General features: G+C 40.5%; 1 protein-coding gene across 3 annotated transcripts in view; it reads left to right on the forward strand.

The window, feature by feature from the left end:
* The first annotated feature begins 1,310 nt into the window (after window positions 1-1,310).
* CPAMD8 (C3 and PZP like alpha-2-macroglobulin domain containing 8) overlaps window positions 1,311-20,141 on the forward strand; it is a 53,305-nt gene continuing 34,474 nt past the window's right edge. For 2 of the 3 annotated variants that reach the window (XM_032203722.1, XM_032203725.1), the window contains exons 1-19: window positions 1,311-1,508; window positions 3,803-3,954; window positions 5,210-5,232; window positions 6,072-6,237; window positions 6,394-6,446; window positions 6,902-6,919; window positions 7,954-8,008; window positions 8,152-8,265; window positions 8,894-8,978; window positions 9,274-9,382; window positions 9,839-10,066; window positions 10,235-10,405; window positions 10,766-10,894; window positions 13,126-13,315; window positions 13,878-14,050; window positions 14,160-14,309; window positions 14,424-14,585; window positions 16,742-16,884; window positions 17,845-17,910. In XM_032203722.1, the coding sequence (XP_032059613.1) occupies window positions 1,426-1,508; window positions 3,803-3,954; window positions 5,210-5,232; window positions 6,072-6,237; window positions 6,394-6,446; window positions 6,902-6,919; window positions 7,954-8,008; window positions 8,152-8,265; window positions 8,894-8,978; window positions 9,274-9,382; window positions 9,839-10,066; window positions 10,235-10,405; window positions 10,766-10,894; window positions 13,126-13,315; window positions 13,878-14,050; window positions 14,160-14,309; window positions 14,424-14,585; window positions 16,742-16,884; window positions 17,845-17,910 (2,270 nt within the window). In that variant the 5' untranslated portion in view covers window positions 1,311-1,425. The remainder of the gene's footprint in view (window positions 1,509-3,802; window positions 3,955-5,209; window positions 5,233-6,071; window positions 6,238-6,393; window positions 6,447-6,901; window positions 6,920-7,953; window positions 8,009-8,151; window positions 8,266-8,893; window positions 8,979-9,273; window positions 9,383-9,838; window positions 10,067-10,234; window positions 10,406-10,765; window positions 10,895-13,125; window positions 13,316-13,877; window positions 14,051-14,159; window positions 14,310-14,423; window positions 14,586-16,741; window positions 16,885-17,844; window positions 17,911-20,141) is intronic. The other variant, XM_032203724.1, reaches the window with a different exon arrangement.

Genomic DNA, 20,141 nt, shown 5'->3' on the forward strand with positions numbered 1-20,141 from the left:
GAAACCATTTTTACTTGGAGAAAAGTCATTACAAAAATTAATACCTTTTAGTTGTTTTGCTTGTCAGAAGCTAGAGGAAAGGGCCTTTGGTAAAGTATCAAGCTGACTTTAGGATGCAAATCTGTATTTATGCTAAATAAAATGCTGGGCTGCCTATCAGTGATTTTTAGAAGAAATAGAAGTGAGGTTCACATAATGGAGTTAGCATTAAAAAGTAGCATTTCTTTTTCAAGTTTTAGTAGTAGTTTACTTTAAACCAAGTTGGAAGTGCTGGAAAAAAAAAAAAAAAATCACCCTACCCACATTGAGGGTTTTCGTTTATTCCTGAGGGGGAGAGTGCAGCTCTGTTGAAGCATGCCTGGCATCCCAGCTTGTCCGCGGTGGCTCCAGCAAGGGTTGGAGAAATTGCTCCTCGGTGTCTGTATGCAGAAGTTATTCTGTGGCTCTGAGATGTGGCGCTGTCACCTTGATTTACTGCTGTTGCTTTGGATGGGGATCCACACATAGTTATCTTTCTGGTAAGACCAGTAGCTACTAGGGTGCCTTTTTATAATATCCTCCTTTTTTAGCAGTGTTTTCCTGATGTGGGCAACCTTTTGTGTACAAACCCAGCTTTGTCCTTAACCAGCCAAAGCCGTGTGTAGGGACAAACTTCTAGTGACGTACAGGATCTGTAGTAACAGCTGTGACACAGTGAGTATGTAGGGCAGAATTAGGAGCAAAAGTGAGAAAATAAAGGCCAAGGTGCCAGCTTTTCCCTTCTCTCTCCTCTTCCACTCCCCCTCTTCATCAGACGGGCGCCCTGAGAGCTCCCCCTCCTGTCCCAAGCCCCCGTAGCCCCCAGCAGGGTCTGAGGGATGGAGACGGGGGCTGGAGGAGGAGAGCAGAACCGCTCAGGGGAGCCCCTCGGCGCCTCACGGCTCGGTTAACGGGGGCTCGGAGGGGAGCAGGGGCAGCGAGAGGAAGAGGAGCTGGGGCAGGTGGCCTTCCTCTCCTCCTCCTCCTCCTCCTTCTCCTGCCTGGGCTCGGCCGCAGGGGGGAGCCGATGCCGCAGCAGCCCCCTGAGGGGAAGAGCGCGGCCGGGGAGGGGGGGAGGCGAGGACCGGGAGCCCACCGGGGCCGGGCCCTGACGCACCTGGGGCCGGGGGCGGGCGGAGGTGCGGGGCCGGCCCCTTCCCCCGGTGCACGCCGCCGGGGAGCCGCAGACAAAGAACCGGGGGCCGGAGCCGGAGCGGGCACCGGGGCCGGGAGGGGGCGGCCCGGGGGCGGGGACGCGGCCGGGGGCGGCGGCCAGAGGCACCGGGGAGCCGAGCCCGGCGGCGGGGCGGCCGGGAGGCGAGGGCTGCGCTCGCCGGGGAACAAAAGGCTCCTGCCCGCCCAGCGGCGCCGTGCCCAGGGGGCTCCCGAGCCCCTTCCCCGAAAGCCATGGCCCGCAAGGAGCCCGGCTGCGCCTGGGGGGTCCTGCTGACCCTCTGCAGCCTGGGCGCAGCCCAGCCCCGGCAGAGGCAGTAAGTACCGTACCGTACCTGCGGGGGTCCCGGCGGCTCTGCAGGTAAAAGGGGCGGTGGGGAGGAAGGAGCGAGCCCCTCTGCTCCTCCCGGGGTTCCTCAGCAGCCGCTAACAAAGCCTCCCGGAGCCCCCCTCCAGGGGTTGGGGTCGGGGAGGCGAGCTGCGGCGCTTCCCCCGGCGGAGCTGCACGTTTGTACTCGCCGGCGCAAAAGCGCATAGCGAGAGAAGGGGAGGGGGGATTAAAAAAAAAAAAAGGCAAGGGCTCCTTAGAAATACCTGTCTCTAGCTCCTCCAGCGCGGGGCTGCGAAGCTTTTATCTGCGAACAATTATTTAAGGAATCCGGGGTGTTGCGCTGAGCCTGGGGTGGCTGAAGGTAACGTTGGTTGTGCCCGAAGAGCACGCGAAACATTCCTGTGGGGAAAAGCAAGCGGGGAGAAAACGTTTCACTTCTGAGAGTTTTCTGCCTTTTAGAAATTGAATCCGCGGTTCGTTCCAGTGTGTTTAGGTTAACTTTGATTAAAGTTTGCTTTGTTCTTTATCCCTAGTGCATTATAGCCCGTCAACATCGTGAATAGCTGCATTAACTGAGTGCCATGGAGAACTTATTTTCACTTGCTTACTAGAAAATATTTCTTGTCCTGCCAAGTTTTGGTGTAACCTGACAGAGCCGTTAGTCAAATATGCTTAAAGGATCTGTCCAGTCACTGTCAAGTTAACTGTTTCGTTGCCAAGTTAAATATTTAATACTCAAATGCTACTTAATAAGTGACTTAAATAACTGTATCAACAAGCTGATACTTCGGGAAAAGTTGCTGCAGTTTAGAACAATGTGAATACATGTGTTTCACATATGGCACTGTAGTGCTGTGCTTATGTGACAGTTTGAATCTAATCATTTCATACCGGAGGCAGATGGTACTCTTTTCTCCCTCTCCAAATAGATCAGCTCTGCTTTTCTTACCAAGAATGCAGATTTAAAGCTAACTTTTTATTGTTATTTATTGGTGTTCTGATGAATTTTCAAACCTGGTGACCATAAGGTTTTGAATCTGTACCCCATGCAATTCAACTCGAATGCCATGAAGATCTGAACTTCCTTTGGGGGTAATGGGATCTCCATGGCAATGAGGCCTGCTGAGAGAGAGACATGGGGTTGGAATTTGATAAAAAATGACTTTGGGGGCTGTAGAATGCCATCATCCTCATCCCCAAGTGGTAATTAATCATGAAGTAAAGCAACCTGGTTTGTGGCACAGTAGAAAGGCATGGGCTGAGAAACTGTGCTTAAACAGTCATGAGGAATTGCCTTGTTTAAAAAAAAAAATCTTTTTGCATAGAAAACAAACAAAACAAAAAACCAAAAAGGTGTGTCAAGTCATGAAGAGAATATAAATACATTGCTTACAGCCCAGCACATCAAAGAGTTCAGAGTTTGTAATGCTTTTAGTTGACAAGTTCGTGGCGTGGTGCCATTCAGCACAGAGGAATGGAATGAATTCCATTCAGAAACACGAAGATTGTATTATATATGGGATGTCTTCTACAGTGGCTTTAAAACTGTCTATGCCTGCTAAAATAATTCCTCTTTGCCAGAGTTTTTAAACTTGCAGTATATAATTATTTGAACAAAAATATGGTAACAGAACTGAGAAATTGAGCCCAGTCTTGTAATTGCTCTTTCTGAGTTGTTCTCTATAAACTGGAGATTTAGGTACACCACATTTATATTTTTACACCACTGACATCTAGAAAGTCCTGAGTATCAGCACTGGGAGTCATTTCTTTGTGCATCAAGTTGGCCTGTGAAAATGGAGGCATGAGAAATAATTGAGGCAAAAATGTTAGAAGCATTTAAATTGTAGATCATGCCTTGTTTTGAAACAACACTTTACTGGAGATTCAGCTGCATCCTTACTCTTTCATGAAATTCAGTCTCTTTATGATTAGCTAATTGTATATTTAGTTTGTTAAAGATGCAATAAACATTTATATCATTATATAAATCAATAATCAGTGTATCAAAATGCTAAGAGTTAAATCCTGTAAGCCATTTAGGCTCTGTTCATTTCTATGTGCATTCTGCATGCATTTTATGGAAATTAGATACAGGCTTACAATGCTGGTGGTCACAGGTCTGAGCCTAAAGGGGTAAATTGTGGGAACCTGTATTACAGAATTGTCTGTTCTTTACTTTGTGTTTGTACATTAAGTGGCTTACAAATAAGCTTTTTGTAAATATCACACTCCTGTTACTATTCTTGATGACCGTCTACTTCCAATCTTGCTCCTTAGGGGCTATTTGATTGCGGCACCTTCTGTTTTCCGATCTGGTGTTGAGGAAGCTATAAGTGTGACCATTTTTAACTCTGTCAAGGAGACAACAGTCCAGATTCAGCTAGTTGTGAAAGGAGAAACTGTGTCAAGAGGCCATGGAACAATTCTGGGTGAGTTCCTGTTATTCTGAACTTGAGAATTAAGTTGAGGTGCTGTGGGAGCACATCAATATCTCCTAAAGAAGTGCTTTGGGTGATAATGAAGGTGGAACTAAACTAATATTTAACTCATTGGTTACTGCTGAATGTTCTCAGTTGTGATTGTGCTAATGTGGTTTTGATGTATGGGATCTCAAGCTTCCACAGATGATAATTTTGGAACAGCAGGATATGCTGTCAGAGACTCTGAGTAAAAATATCACATTGATGTTCAGGAGTATTATGGTGAATGTCTTTCCTTTTGAAAACTGAATGCCTGACACTGGGAAGCTGTATAACAAATAAGAGAAATTGAGTATGAAGAAAAATGCAAAGTCTATAACAACATAGTTTTCTACCCTCGTGTTAAAATGAATGCTGGAAATGCAGTCTCTCCATCATTGGGACTGAGTATTGCTGAGAGAGGTGGCAATATCCGTGTATATCTGATACTGGATATCTTTAAAATATGTGACACATCTGCCTGTCCCATGTAGAGAAACAAAAAGGTTTTTGATTATACCCAGCTTAATTCTGAAGGAATTTACATTGGTGAAATGAAGTCCAGTAGCACTGTTCTACCACTGCTAGTAGTGGTGGCAATTCAGGCAATCCCATTCTTTAACCATAATGTTTAACCCTTCTTTGTGCACAAATTGGGAGTTATATAAAAACCATTTCCGTTCCTGGAACAGATTCTCTGTTTTTATCCTCTCCTTGTTCTCTTTGAAATTGGCTGACAATTGCTAACTAAATCAAGGAGAACGATGCTTACACATGTGGACAACATATGTTATCTTAGGTATGGCCGTATCCAGCAATCGAAATAGATTCTATTAGTGTTTGTTTTGAGCGATTCAAGTTCCAAAAAAACTTGGTCCTTTCTATAGCAAAACAATTCTGTAATTATAGAATGCCCTCTGATGAAACCTCAGCCTTGGTGGACCTCTAACTGTAGAACACCATGTAGTGCACCTTAGGAAAAAAAAAAAGTGAATAAATGTGGACCAAGTTTATGTTGGAGAATTCTGCTAGGTCTGACTTGCTCACCCTGCTGATTGTTTGATGCAATGTGGGAATATTACTGCAGGTTAAATAATAATGAAGGGGTATTTCAGTTAAGAGTTCAGTTTTACAATACTGAGTCTCCTTTCAGCCAACTGCAGTTGTCTAAAACATTATTACCTTAGCTTGAGAAGAATAACTCTCTCTCTCTCTTTCATTTTAGATAAAGGAACAATCAAGTTGAAGGTAAGTGTCTGGTACTTTAAGACCTTTTTGATAAGAATGTGAGGGACTTGCGTTCAATCACAGCAGGCATTGATCTGTGAGCATTTGAGGCACAAGTACAAGTCACGTTCTGCTGCATCCACTAAGGAGGAAGTAGCCTTTGTGAGAGGACAAGCAGAGAGTGAAAAGAATAAAGATTATTTGTCTGTCAAGCTCTTACACCACTGAAGAAAATTACAACCCATGCAGTGATTATTTTTATAGATGTGACAGTACCTTGATGTATAAGTGACATGGAACAGATCACAGAAATTCACGGAAGGGACAGATTACCAAGCAACTGGATTTAGGTCCATTCACCATGACTCTTTGGGCCTGGCCACCCAGCCAGATTTTAATCCAACAAAGCGTACGCTCATCCAAGCCTTGAGCAGCCAGCTTCTTCAGGAAGCCTTACTGAAGTCTAGTAGACCACATCCACAGCCTTCTCCTAGTCCACTGAGTGTGTCACGTTGTCATGACCTAGAGCCGTGTCTTCCATAACATGGTTGATTTTCCCATGTAATGTGCCATATTCAGTGGAAGCTGAACATGTAGATCAGATATCACTATGAGTGATGAAGATAAGGTAGAAGAGAATTTCCTGCCATGTTTTTAGCATGACTTTGCCTCCTTTGAAGTTTTTATGTTGTAAAAGATCTAGCCGTTCTTCATTTTCTTTTTATTACCAACACACAGTCACACTGAAATGCAGCAGGTGGCTGCTCATTGCTCACTTCAGCGACAATTATTCTAGGGTAGTAACTGTACTTTCCCAGGAAGTTCAAAGGCTTTTCTATTTCTGTCTCACTGTTTTCTAGGTGCCTTCAGGACTTCGTGGACAAGGACATCTAAAAGTTTGGGGCAATCGACATATAGCAGAGGAAGGCTACATTTTTCACAACTATACCACAGTAACTATTGATAGCAAAGGATCATCAGTGTTCATCCAGACTGATAAGCCTGTCTATAAACCCAAACAGAAAGGTAAGGTGGCCTTGGAGAACTTGTCAGATGCTAGCTAGGGCTGCTTTCAGGCAAAAAAAAAAAAAAACAAAAAAAAACCAAGGATATATTCTAGGATGGAGCCTTCTGCTCAGTGTCAGCTGATGAACAATTAATTTCCTCTCTTCCTTCTTTTAGTGTTGATAAACCTGTTTATGGTTACTTCTGACTTGAGACCAACCAATGACAAGGTAAGGGAAATTGTTTTATTTCACACTGTAAAGTGTGGTGAGATACTTGGCAACCTGTATTTTACTCTGACATATTTATGCAGAAACACAGTTGATTTCTTCATCTATTTTGGCATCTCACGTGAATGCTTGTTGTTATTTGCAATTTAGTTGTTTTAATTTGATCACACTGGTGTTGAAGGAGAATACAGTCTTGTACTGCTATCAGATAAACATAACTATACCAAAGCAGTTAGAAGAATAATAATTTTTCAGAGCCTTGCACTCCATTCAGGTGTTGCACAGATACATAAAGCATTGCTTTTCCAGTCAGATGCTTGAATGAAACATTTCTTTCTGAGGCTTCTCTTAATGAAGAAGAGATGCTTAAACTTTGCTCCCTTGTGTGCCATAACACGCTCAGCAGTTTGTCAGCTCTTGTTTCATACAATCTTTTTATTATTTTTTTCTTTCAGATTGAAGCCTATGTAGTGGTGAGTATCTGCCAATCATCTAGCATGTATTCTGTAGAGGCACAAGATCCTCATAGCCTTAAGAGGAACAAGTCACAAGTTTGTACCTTTCCAAGTCCATTATGGCTATTCCCAACTGTAACCTATGCCATTGTCTCTACCTCTGTGTCTTTAACAGATTTGTGTCTTGGTTGTGTTGTTTTTTTGTTTGTTTTTTTGTTTGTTGTTTTTTTATCATCAACAAATATACTTGTTTTCTACTTCAGTGTCAGAAATCCATTCCCATTTTTCTACCTGAGAAGAACTGGTAGATTCACTGGGGTTTATAAATGTAATAGTCCCACTCAATTTCTCCCTTCTTTTCAATGCAGACCTACTCCTATCCTTCATCTGGCTGGGCTGATATAGCAGGGCCAATCTCATCTCTGCACCCAAACATTATGATAGTGGAAAATAGAAATTCATGGCAAGGAAAGGGTGCTCCTGTCTTCTTCCTTATGAGGTGAATGAGAGGTTCCTTCCGTGTCTAGTCTTTTTTTTTTTTACTTTTCTTTTTTTAAGCCATATGTTTTCTTTTGCTGTCAGCAAGTAGAAGAATTCACCCTCTTCCTTTGTTTGCATTCTGTCACAGATTTAATGCTGACAAAAACAAGATTAATTTCATCTGGCTTTGTCGTCTAAAATTTGTCTTGTTAGTTGTACTACTCCCTCTGTGAATGGAAAGAAAGCATCTTCAAAGGCCTGTTCATCCCATCCAAAATAGTTACCCTAAGACAGGTGGAAGATCTGCCCCTTGACAGTGCTTACCCGTGTGTGTTGGCTGTAGAAGCAGCATCCTTAAATGAGCACTGAATCTTAGAAAGCAAATACCCTCCAGTAAAGTAACTTCAGAAATTTTGGACAGATGCTAATTACATATGAGCTGTTAGTGAAGTGTGTGTGTGTATGTGCATGTGTGTGTGTATATATAATGTTCTTTGTTGCAAACTGAATTAAACATTATTAGTGATACTCGCTTTCACTGTGATGTCTCTCATTCCTAAAATATTATTCAGGATCCTCGGGGGTCTCGTATGATAGAGTGGAGCAATTTGAAGCCATTTTGTTGTGGTAAGTTCCAGATTGTTTTAGCTCAATGTGTTATTTACCTTTGCTAGCTGCCTCTAGCTTCTGCTTATACTGAATTGTGTTCAATAAGCCTTTACAAGGATTAATAACTGGGAGAGTTCACAGCGTGTTGTTTTCTTCCTCAGGCATTGTAAATATGAGCTTTCCGTTGTCTGATCAGCCAGTGTTTGGAGAATGGCTCATCTTTGCTGAAATGCAGGGGCACACATACAACAAATCCTTTGAAGTTCAGAAATATGGTGAGTTATCCACCTTGTGTTTGACTGTAACCCAAGAGCAAAACATTATGAAATGTTTTTGCTTAAGATGAAACACCTGAGAAATAATGCATTAAAATGTCATCAGGAAAAAATCCTTACAGGTTATGTATTTCAGGGATATAGACACTTGAATTTTAACCAAGCCTTTGTTCATGTCCTCCACACTACAAAAATGACCTGAAATGGAGTGTCATATTGCACAATCCATTCATGTAACAAAGATTTAATGTGGCTTTGGAAAGCTGTAAAGATGCTTTAGTTCTGTCAATGCTTTCCTTTCTTTCCCAGAGCCCTATTTGGAATTCTCAGTTCCTTTTTTGCTAGCCCTTTTTTGGTCTCAAAGTCTCCCTGTATGATGAAGGGTGGGCATTGTTCCACCCAGCACACCATCTATATTTTATGACCTGATCACCCAAGCTTTGTCAGACACTGACTTGCTTTGCCGTTCTTGTTGATCTATTCTCCACTCAATGCTGTCCTGCCCGTGTTGCGTTAGCTACACCGCCCTCATCCGACCATCAGCAGGGATCTTGTCAGAGTTGTGTATGTCTTTGCTATAATCTGGAGAGTAATATCTTGAAAAGACTTGTATTTCCTTCTGTTGTAGTGTTACCCAAGTTTGAGTTGCTGATTGATCCGCCTCGCTACATTCGTGACCTTTCCAAATGTGAAAAAGGAACTGTCCATGCCAGGTAGGAATGTATTCCAAGTAAAGCTCCATTACTATAGCTTGTAGTACACGCACAGCATGGTGCAGTCACTGGAGCTCAGAACTCCTCTGCTGCAGACTTCACAGATGATTTCTGGTTGTCATCAGAAGCTTTCCTATGTAAGAGCCTTCGTAAAACATGTTAAAAATGACAAATTGGAAAACTTTGTGATGTTTTTTCTGTTTTCTAGATGTGCAAGTCACATGGTACTAGCCTTAATATAATCAGGGAAACAGAAAACAGCTGGAAGTTATTCATTATCTTCTTTCCATTTCAGATATACATTTGGAAAACCAGTGACAGGAAAGTTAATTGTCAATATGACTATAAATGGTGTAGGGTATTACAGGCATGAAGTGGGACACCCTGTCCTCAAGACCACCCAGGTGAGGGAGACCATTGAGTCAGCTGCAATAAAATGCCTGATCTGTACTCTTTGAAGTTAATACTATGGCTCTATTTTATGTCACTGATGGGAGACCAGAAAATAAATGCAATAGTTGGGTCCAGCATAGTAAAAATATTACGTGCTTTTACACTATATGTTATTATTTGGGGGAAAGAGAACTTGTTGGTGTAGTATTAATCTTGTTTTAGAGTATATGGGGCTGAGGGAGAACATGACAGAGAAGACTGGGACAGAGGTAGCTCAGATAATGGATGAGGGAGGAAAATAAAAACTTGCTTTTTTTTCTCCTGCCCCCATTAGTTCCCTCCACCTCACATCCTTTAAAAATACTGCTGCAAATTCCTGTCAAGTGTCTACGCTTTAGACTTGGCTTCTAGACCCTGTTTGAATGTATATGCAAACTTATGTTTCCCTTCCCCAACACGCTTGGTAGATTGATGGCTCTGCTGTTTTCGATGTGTGTGTGAAAGACATGATGCCAGCTGACGTTCCGGAACATTTTCGAGGCACAGTCAATATCTGGGCAACAGTGACCAGCTCAGATGGGAGCAAGCAGGTTACATTTGATGACTCGACACCTGTTCAGAAACAGCTGATTGATATCAAGTACTCCAAGGATACTAGAAAACAGTTCAAACCTGGACTGCCTTACAAAGGAAAGGTAAGATTAAAAATAGAGATACTGACATGTAGTTGATGTAAGGTTATACAGACCTGATCTTGGAGTGTTACACCATGTCCTGGTGTGTTTTTTCCACCTGCTGTTTTTATCATTGACCAGAATTGCCAATAATATAAAACATTGTTTTCTACATGAAACACTGTGTAGGTAGAAGTCACTTACCCTGATGGAAGTCCAGCTGACAGAGTCACTATTCGAATTAAAGCCGAACTCACACCAAAGGACAATGTTTATACAAGTGAACTGGTATCAAGAAATGGCCTCGTGGAGTTTGAAATCCCCTCCATTCCGACAGCTGCCCAGTATGTCTGGCTGGAGGTAGGTGAAAGCTCTTTATAGGATTAGTAGGCTTTAATGTAGCTAATCTTGTCAAACCCGCACTTTATAAGTCATTGCTACAAACAGGAAATTGATGCCTTTTACCTTCAACTTATTTATCTAAGTGTGGCAACACTTGCTTCTTTTTTTCTTACTGCTAATTGAACCGATGTTTATAACCATCGTGAAAACCTACTTCTCCATAGTTCAAGCGTCCAATATTTTGAGAGTACTGTTGCCATGTGAAGATGACAATAGAGATGAAGAGAGAAAATATGGGAGGTGGGAATACGGGGTAAGAAGAGAGTAGGAATTGAGCTTGCTATCCATGAATAACATTCAGATATAATTTTTGTTAAGACCAAAGTGACAGCGATTGATGGGAAACCATCTGGAGATCAGTATCTGCCAAACTACTTGTCCATCAGTAGCTGGTACTCACCCAGCAAGTGTCACATCCAGCTCCAAGCACCAGATAAACCTTTCCAGGTATGTTGGCTTCATATTCCTTCATGGCAACAACTGCAATGTTTGGCTTTATGCACTTTGGTCTAATTAAATCTTTCCAGCCTTTTCTGTTTCCTGGGGTCGTGGACTGTTACTGTTTCCACTACGAAAGTGCAGTTGTAGCTGCACTTCCCACACCAAATAATTGCTCAATGTGGGCTGCACATGGTTCCAAGCGAAGTTCTTGTGATGTTTTGTACAGTTTCTCATTTTCTTTCATGTTGTGGGAACAGGGGAGACAGTTTGATATGAGATCAGGCATTTATTTTTTTTTTGTATTTGAATGTACATTATTCTGTTCACCTCCAGTAATGTTCACGTGAATTGTTTGTGCAAATGGCATGCTTTAGTTCAAGTCACCAAATGCTGAAAGTTTGGAAGTGAAATCAGAGGGATTAAGTAGCTTTATTTGTAAAGATCCAAATTAGGCTATGTAGCTTCTCTAGAACTTCCAGTTTAAATCTCTGCTGAATAAGTTTAGCCTTCAGTTCTCAAGCTATGCATAGTTACCTTGTTTTCTTATGTAGTTTTTGTAGGAGCCTCTCTAAAATGTGGTCCTTCTGTATAGAAACTGTCATGATCCTTGTCCAGTGAAAGATCTGATTTAGCCATGATTTCTGTTGCATTCTGTTTTACAAAGAGTTGTTTAGGGTTTGCTCTCTGCCAGGGAAGAGGCATGTCTCTAAGGGACAGCATATTGCTTTGTGAAAAAATTGTGGGTTTTGGCAATACTTGTGCATAGTTTTCTATTATCAGCAGATCTGTCAGGTTGGTTTCAGACTCATGGTATCCAAAAAAGAGCATTTTTTTATCACTGCATTTCATGGTAGTTTAATGGCTAATTAATCTTTTACAAGTTTCCTGAGGTATGGAAAGGAGATTATACACTGCTAATCTGAACACATTGTTCTTATTATAACCTGATTAGAACTAATTCTTCTGTGGGAAAGCTAGGAGTTGGATGACCAGCTGATGTGGGAACTGTTTCCCTGCTTTGCCAGCTCTTACTGGGTGTTCCAATTAGCTACATTCATTTTTTAATGAATTGTTTCATCATTTCCACTGGGGAATTCTTAATACTTCAAATATTTAATGTCACGAGGTACTTGGACTCTGTGACATTCTGACTGTATTTAACCATTGCCAGCTCCTTGTATTCAAGTCCTTGCCAGTTTGGTTTGTACCATATGTATAATCTGGCAAAATAACACTGTTAGTGCTGAAGAAAGAGTTTTCAAAACATGTCATTGGAATTTAACATTTCTGTTTAGTCTTAATAGTCTTAGGTGGCCATTGTTATGCTTTAAATGGCAGGAAGGTCAGGAGTGGAAGTTGATGAAGAAATCCTGTTTAACACAAGTCTTCATAACCCAGAAGTAAGAAGTTTGTGTTTCTAGGAAAGTCGGCTGCTTATTGCTCAGACATTACCCATTCCTTATACCCTGACAGAGCACTGACATCTATTCTGTTGGGATTGCCATTATTTTGGATTTTATCTCCAGGAGATTCAGTACTAAGCACTTCTGGGTATTGGACTTCAGTGCAGAAAAAGGGCAGGATGTTGGTTTGCTGCTCTGAAGCCTTTTGCAAGCATCAAATGTGTTTACCCACAAAAAAGAAGCTTGCTTTCTTGTTTATTTGTATGTTTGACAGCTCCCTGAGTGCCAGACTCAAATTAATATCAAGACTTGTGTAATTTGAAAGCATTTTCCCTCAGATCTATTCCCAGTAATTTTAGGCCACACTGGCTTTGTTTGAATTAGTATTTGCCATGTGAAAGTAATCACCATGTATAATCTCAATTAAACAGCAAAGACTCTCAAACACATCTCTTCCCACCCCCAACACATCTCTTTCTGTTTTGGGCTAGACAACTGAAGGGGTGTCTAAAATTCAACCAATTCTGACAGCTGCTCTGTGCCAAAAGGCTTAACTTTCAGGATTCCAGAGATTCCTTTATTGTTTTCATTAATGCATGCAACCCCCCAGCCCGTTCTCCTGTTAGACTTGTAGGGAGTGAAGAGCTGAACACAGGCCCCTTTTTATTGTGAAGAAAGTCCATGGAAACAGTACTAATGTAATATTCTTTTCAATGCATACATTTCTTAGAAGAGGGGTCACGTCTCTTTTGGACTGGAAACCCAAATAGATTTCCATAAATTGCAAATGAAAAGCATGCCTTGTAACAGACCAGATCTTCTCTCTGACTGCAGGTAGGAGAGGAGGCTTGGATTGCTGTGAAGTCCACATGTCCTTGCAACTTCACTCTACATTATGAAGTGGCATCGCGAGGCAACATTGTCCTTTCAGGGTTGCAGCCCAGCAACGTCACCCAGCAGAGGAGCAAGAGAGACACCTTTCCCTTTGAGAAGAACATTGACGTTGCACATTTCCCAGGAACAGGTAGTTAGCATCAGAAATGCAAACTCTCTTCTATTTTTAGGGAAAAAGCACCTTTTTGCAAACCTAAGTATGATCTTTTTTTTTGAATTTGCTCCTTAAGGGCATAGAGTAACTGTGCAAAAGAAGTAATGATATCCATTGCACAAATAGTCATATAGAAAAGAGAGAAATTTCTCCAAGAGGGAAAACTCTTGTATTTTCTATACTCGTTCTGTAGTCTTTCTCTGTTTTAAACAAAAAAGTACAGGTATTACAGACTTTCTTAATGTGCTCAGCTTGGAATCCACTGAGTGGTAGGGATGTATATGATGGGATTGAGGGAATTTACTAAACTAGTTGAGCTTAATCCAGGAAAAGGGCATTAATATATGTGGATGTATATAATGTGGATTAGGCTAAAGGAGATGATGATGATGATGATGACTGCTGTTAGCAAAATGATACTCCATAAACTGTGTAATCCTTTTTCAAACCCATTTATACTTTCTCTTACCAGTGTTCTGTGTCAATAAAGGCCTTCTTTTATTTATTTTAAATTGATTTATTACAATTTATATTTTAGTACCTACTGGTACCCCTGCAGCAGAGGTTGAAGTCTGCATGACATTCCTCCGTTTCTCAGTAACTCATAACATGGCTCCCTTGGGCCGTCTTCTGGTGTATTACGTCAGGGAGAATGGAGAAGGGGTCACAGACAGTCTGCAGTTCCCTGTGAAGTCCTCCTTTGAAAATCAGGTATTGGTAACATAGCTGACGGAGAGGAAGGGATGGTGTCTTGTTGTTCTTTGTAGTTTTGTCTGTTGAACAGGAATTGAGATGATGGGGTTTATTATTAAATTTCTAGGTTGCAGTGACTCTTTCAGCAAATGAGACCAGACCTGGTGACGTTGTGAACATCAGGGTTAGAGCTGCAAAATCAAGCTGTGTTTGCATTGCCACGGTGGATAAGAGTGTCTACTTGCTGAAGACAGGCTTTCAGCTGACAGCCAGTCAGGTAAAAAGAAGGTTAAGGCATTGACGCTTTCTCTCTTAGTGCTGGTATCTGCACTCTACCTTTAATAAGTAGCCTTTATACCTAAGGACAGCAGACTCTTCCGTTTCTTTACAGGTGTTTCAAGAACTTGCAGAGTATGATGTATCTGATGCTTTTGGAGCTCCAAAGGAGGAAGGGCACTTCTGGTGGCCAGGCATGTCCTCACGTAGACGTCGTAGATCTTCTGTCTTTCCCTGGCACTGGGACATCACCAAGGATGCTCGCTTCGCATTTACAGTAGGAAGAATCAGCCTCACATCTCTCTGGAGTGTCTTATTATTTTCATGTTTGCAGCATAATTTTGCATGATATTTTTTAGCTTCATAGCTAATTTCTTAGTTCTATTCTTTTTTCACATCAGAAGTGGTTTCTCCGAGGGGGTAGTCTTAAAAGTAATTTCCAAGAACAAAGAGTAAATTGTTCCAGAAAAGATATTGGAGAAATGTGCTTTGATTTTTGGCCAATCTTGAGGAGAGGGCCAGATGTCCTGTTTGGTGTAAAAAATCAGTTTTGGGGCTCTGGAAAATGAGACGGGGTCCAGAAAATTTCTCCACTTATAGGTGAACTTACAGGTCTCTTTGCAGTTACTTTGATGGAAGTGAAGGTAGAACATGAGTCTCTCCTTCTAGCCTTTCTCCTTTTAGCCTATCTTTTAAAAATCCTTTTAGCTTCCTTTCTGCCCCAGTTCTGGCAGATGCTGTGGCTGTCTGTGTGAAAGATTAGTTGCATTTTCTTTGTATTCTTGATCAGATTGCTACTCAAAGGGCATATACTTATTTCTGTTAGTTTGGTGTATTTCAACAGTTAAATTTGACCAGATCTTAAAAATCTTATTTCCCTTAATCTGTGCTGTGTATTTGCTTTGACTTGTAAGTTGGGCATTTAAAATGAGTTAATTAGTTCTCCTTTTGTTTAATGTATTCATGCACTAATTCATTGCTTCATTGCTAACAATGCAGTCCTTTAAGCTAAAACCAGTTCAGTCTTCTGAAGGTTTTCAAAGGCATGTTATTATGTTTCCATTAGCGTCTTGCTTTATTTTTTATTAAAATTATCATTAGCTGTGGGTGATCTATTTGAAAAGTTCTGTGTTGGCTTGTCTCCTACCTTCCTGCAGTTGCACAGTAGAGTCCATCTACCCTTTCAGACTCTGCTGATGTCCTGCCTCTTTGCTTTATGTACGCTGCAGCATGTAATCTCTTTTCTCTGACTGCCAGAAACTGTGAGGATGTCATGTGGAAAGCCATGCTGTACTGGCTATTTGTTTTATATTCTCTATATAGGCTTTCCGTAGTGACCATTCTTAAAGACAGACTGGCCTCTAAGAAAAACAGTGTTACAGGTCTCGTGTTTTATGCTCTTTCCATTTTTAATTCATGCAACTTCTAATAATAATGATTTTTGTTTCCTTTGGATCCATTCTTTCCACTCCCTTTGTTCTTTCTGCATTTTTAGCTAAACTGCTTTATTGTGTTGTCTTAAACCCCATAGTCTCCCATGTATTCCCCTAGTGTCTCAATTGCCTAATCATAAACTCTAAATCCTCGTTTAATACCCACTGCTGCAGGAGTTGCTGCTTTTTCTCCTCTCCCTGATCTGTTAGGGGTTTTGTTCTGATGTGTTTTTTTCTTACTGAGTGGCATAAACTCCTGGGAAAAGAGCCATATGTTAATAGCTGCTGTTTATGCATTGCTGTATACCTGATTTGTAAGAGCTGGATGTGTACGTGAAAGATAACAAAGCCCATACTCCCTTTGGTGTCTGGGAGCTGCTGTCTCTTATGAATAAGTGCATTTAGGGAACAGAACTGGCAGACAGCTTTCTTGTGAATTCTGTATTTTTACTGTGAAGCTGTGCAGACAATTTCCATTTTGCTTGGCATTTCTTGTAGAGCAGAATTGGGGATGTCTGACGCGCAGGCTGCCTGCTAGCTACAGCAGAACACACTGGAAACTTTTAAGAAGAGCAAAAAGCTGTAGAGTAATATTCAAGGGGGAAAATGTGTAATAATTTTTTTACCTGTAGTTGTCTGACATTTAGACACATGCCCAGTAATGTTAGATATTGGTGAAATTCATTTTCCAAGCAAATGAGCTTTCTTGCAAAATAAATAAATAAATAAATAATCCTACCTACAAAGTACCTACATGTTTTCTCATTAACAGTAATTTTTATTTTCCATAAGTTTTTTTTTTTTGTTTTTTTTTTGTTTGTTTGTTTGTTTTTTTTTTAAATCCTCATGTTTCAATTGAACATTACCCTGTAGATATCAGATTAGGGTTGGGGGGGATTTCCTTTTCTGAAAAGCTTTTATTGGTACATGCTTAATTCTCTTTCTCTCTCTCTCTTTTTTTTTTTCTTTTTTCTTTGCGGTCTTCATTTTTATTATCTAGGAAACTGGCTTGGTTGTAATGACTGATATAGTCAGCTTAAACCACAGACAGAATGGAGGCATGTATACAGATGAAGCTGTCCCAGCTTTTCAGCCACATACTGGGACACTGGTGGCTACAATGCATTCTAGAGTGGCACCAAGGTAATGTATGTTTATTTGTTTGTTGTAATGCATATTGTCTATGATACCTCTTACCTTTTTTTTTTCCCCCTCCCTATATTCTCAGCCGTTTCATACTCCTATGCCTCCAGAAAATAGCATAGTTTCCTCAAGGTGGTGGTGGGAAGGGGAAACCATCTTCAGTTGTCTTGATAGACCTAACAAAAGCTTTGTTAAATTTAACTTTGCATTTTTCCAGAATTAATTTAAATTTAACAAAGTAATATTCTTTGAAACTCTTTGTGCATCTTCGTTTTCTACGAATCTGTTGCTGCTTTTCTATAAGTTAGCTGCTGCTTGTCACTATTTGCATGCTAGCCCTCATTTCAGAGTTGTGTGCTACTCAGGTGGTGCTCAAAATAAATGAGGGACTGCATGAAGGAAAAGTCATGAGATACTACAGCTAATGCTGCAAACTGAGGATATGCTTTGCCTTTGTATTTTGAACCAACTGGTGGCTTTTCTTAAGTAGCATTTAAAGATCATTTAAGAAACAGATAATGAGGCATCTTGGGTAGAAAAATAGAACAAATTCTGAAAATATTAGAGATCAAAATAATTCCAAGTTAAAGAAATGGAGGGGAATATAAAGCAGTGATTGTAGTAACTGCTATTAGTAAGGCCAGATGATGATGTCATGGGAAGTCACATGCTGTACCTGTTCTCTTTGATTTTGCTTGGTGAAAGAATTTGGATCACAACTTTTAGATTTTTTAGGTTACTTATGGCTTCAGACTGATGTGTGTGTACACAATGAGAGGAATTGGAAAGACCATGTAACTTGTGTTATGAATGATGCACCGCTTCATTATGAAACTATGCTAGCTGGAGTTTTGGTTGGTATGGGAGCTGCACTCAGTTGGTAGCACTGATTCTTCATTTAATGTTAAAACTAACTGTCTTTTTAAGAATTCACTGTCAAAGGCTTATTTATTCTTCTAGCAGAGCAGAGAAGAGGAAAAGAACCTTCTTTCCTGAAACATGGATATGGCACTGTCTTAATGTCAGGTATGGACAGGGAATTCCCTTACTTATATCCTGGGGGTTGTATCCTCTTCAGCTGCAGAAAATGGAGCTCTTTAAAACCTACAGGAGCTACATTGGCAGTTTCTGATCTTTGTTGTTGTTGCTTTTCTTCATTACCGCTTTAATCAATGATCTTTCTTCGTAACATTTCATCTGGTCTTGAAGTGTACTCACTTCAAATTGTAGTCGTGACAGAGGTATATTGTACCCCGTCTATCCAATTCGCCATGATGCCTCCAGTGGAGGAGCATCTTGAGCGAAGAAAAGGAGCAGTAAACTTCACTCTCAGTAAATGATTAGAAATTAAATTTGACAAGAACTTGTAGCAAGTGTATTCAAATCTGTTCAATTGAGCATGAAATATGCTTTGTAGAAATACACAGAGAATTCCAGAAGTGCCTTTTTGGGCCTCAGCAAGCTTGGGCAGTCAATTATAAATGGGAGAGTGTGGAATAAAAAGTTGCAGATTACATTTTCTCCACTTTATTGAAACAACTGAGCTAAGCATTGTTTGATTTCCACTGTCTTGAAAAGATTCGTTTTTTGTTTCTACCATTTATAATTATAATATACAATCCTCAAAATAGAAACAAAAGCCTAATGTCAACTTCCCAAACCAATTCTAAAAATTCCTAGAGCCTGGCTGGAGGGTCTAATGGCTGGAAATCTGTGTGTACTTTGGCCCCCCGCCCAGAAGAGTAAGTGCCCTCATGTGTGAAAATAATGTTAATGCTGGTTATGGGCTGAAATCCCAGTGGAAAGAACATCAGCTGCAACAAATTGTCCAGTTAAACAGACTGGAATGCTGCCAGTTCTGGAGCTAGAACACCCTTCTGCTTTCTCTTCAGGGCTGAAGATTCTTGCAAGTACTGGCTACCTAACTCTGGTTAGGATGAGGACCTAAATATTAAGAAACTGGTGTGCTTAAGAGAAGTTCAAGTAACTTGTTGCTGTCAAGCCACATGCATTTCATAGGCTCTTCCTCTGTAGTAGGGAGCTATGTCCATTGCCAGAGTGTTTGGAGATTGACCAAACCTACTATCTCTGTTCAAAGGCATAGTGATCTCTAGTTTGTTAGTCAAAGTACTTGTTTTTATTAATTTTTTTCTGTTGTAATATGAATACAAAGACCAGTATGTGATATGCTGCCAACTTACTAATAGTTGCAGTAGCTTAGGCCCATTGAAAGTTACAAACAGTTGACTTAGATGATAAAAGTAAAGATACCTCATTGGTGCCTAAAATTTGAATAGCCTTCAGAGTTGAAAAGCAGCAAAAACTACAATTCTTCAGTTTGTTCTGGATGTGAATCAGCAGGTATTGCAGCAATGAGAAGCAGTATGTTATGCTTTAGAGCTTAGTCTGAAGATCTTGCTTTCTTACTTTCCATGCCAACTACAATGCATGTACCTTGCAAAAGATTATGAAGCTAGCAGCATGTGTATCGAGCTCAGGGGAATAAATAAGGACTTGAGAGAAAACAACCTTAGGGTGTACTCATAACTACACCAATCATCCTGCCAGTTGAGGCATGAAATAGCTTTTGTTCTTGCTTTAGATGAAATGTTTTCTGTTCCAAGCAAGGCCAAAGTTTCTTTGCAGGAGAAAAATTGCGAAGTTTGCAGAACTAAGCTGAATTTCTGTATTATGAAGCATGGAATAGTGTACCAGTTTATGGTATCCTGTTGTGGTACACACAGTAGAGCTGAATACTCAAAATAGAAATTTGATTTTTAATAATTAGTTTCAGTCCTCACTAGAAAAAAATTATATTTTTGGAAATTTTCTGAGTCAGACATTCCAAAAACGAACAACTAAGATGTTTCTGAATCAAAATATGCTCCTCTAGACAAGCAGTTGCTGAACTTAGTGCCTACATTTTTTTTTTTACTTGCCTTTATGTTCAAGTACAGGCTGTAATGTGGCAGTGTATACAAAGAGAGTGGGTTCCAACAAAAATTACTTTTATTTCACTAAATGTGAAATAAATCATTACTGAATTGTTTTTATCTAGGATTCTTTCTTTATTTTTTCTTTACTGCAGATATTTACGTGTAAGAAAAGTGACCCTCTGTAATGGGGTGTAAATGCCTGTAAAGCTTTTCATCCAGTAAGAATTTGTTAGACTTTGTTATGCAGAAACCACTAGTTACTATTCTGCTCCTTATAAATGTGCATAGTTCTCAAAAATCCTGATTCTTAGCAAGAAAACT

Source organism: Aythya fuligula, chromosome 26, assembly GCF_009819795.1.
Source record: "Aythya fuligula isolate bAytFul2 chromosome 26, bAytFul2.pri, whole genome shotgun sequence".
In the NCBI taxonomy this organism is placed as follows: Eukaryota; Metazoa; Chordata; class Aves; order Anseriformes; family Anatidae; genus Aythya; species Aythya fuligula.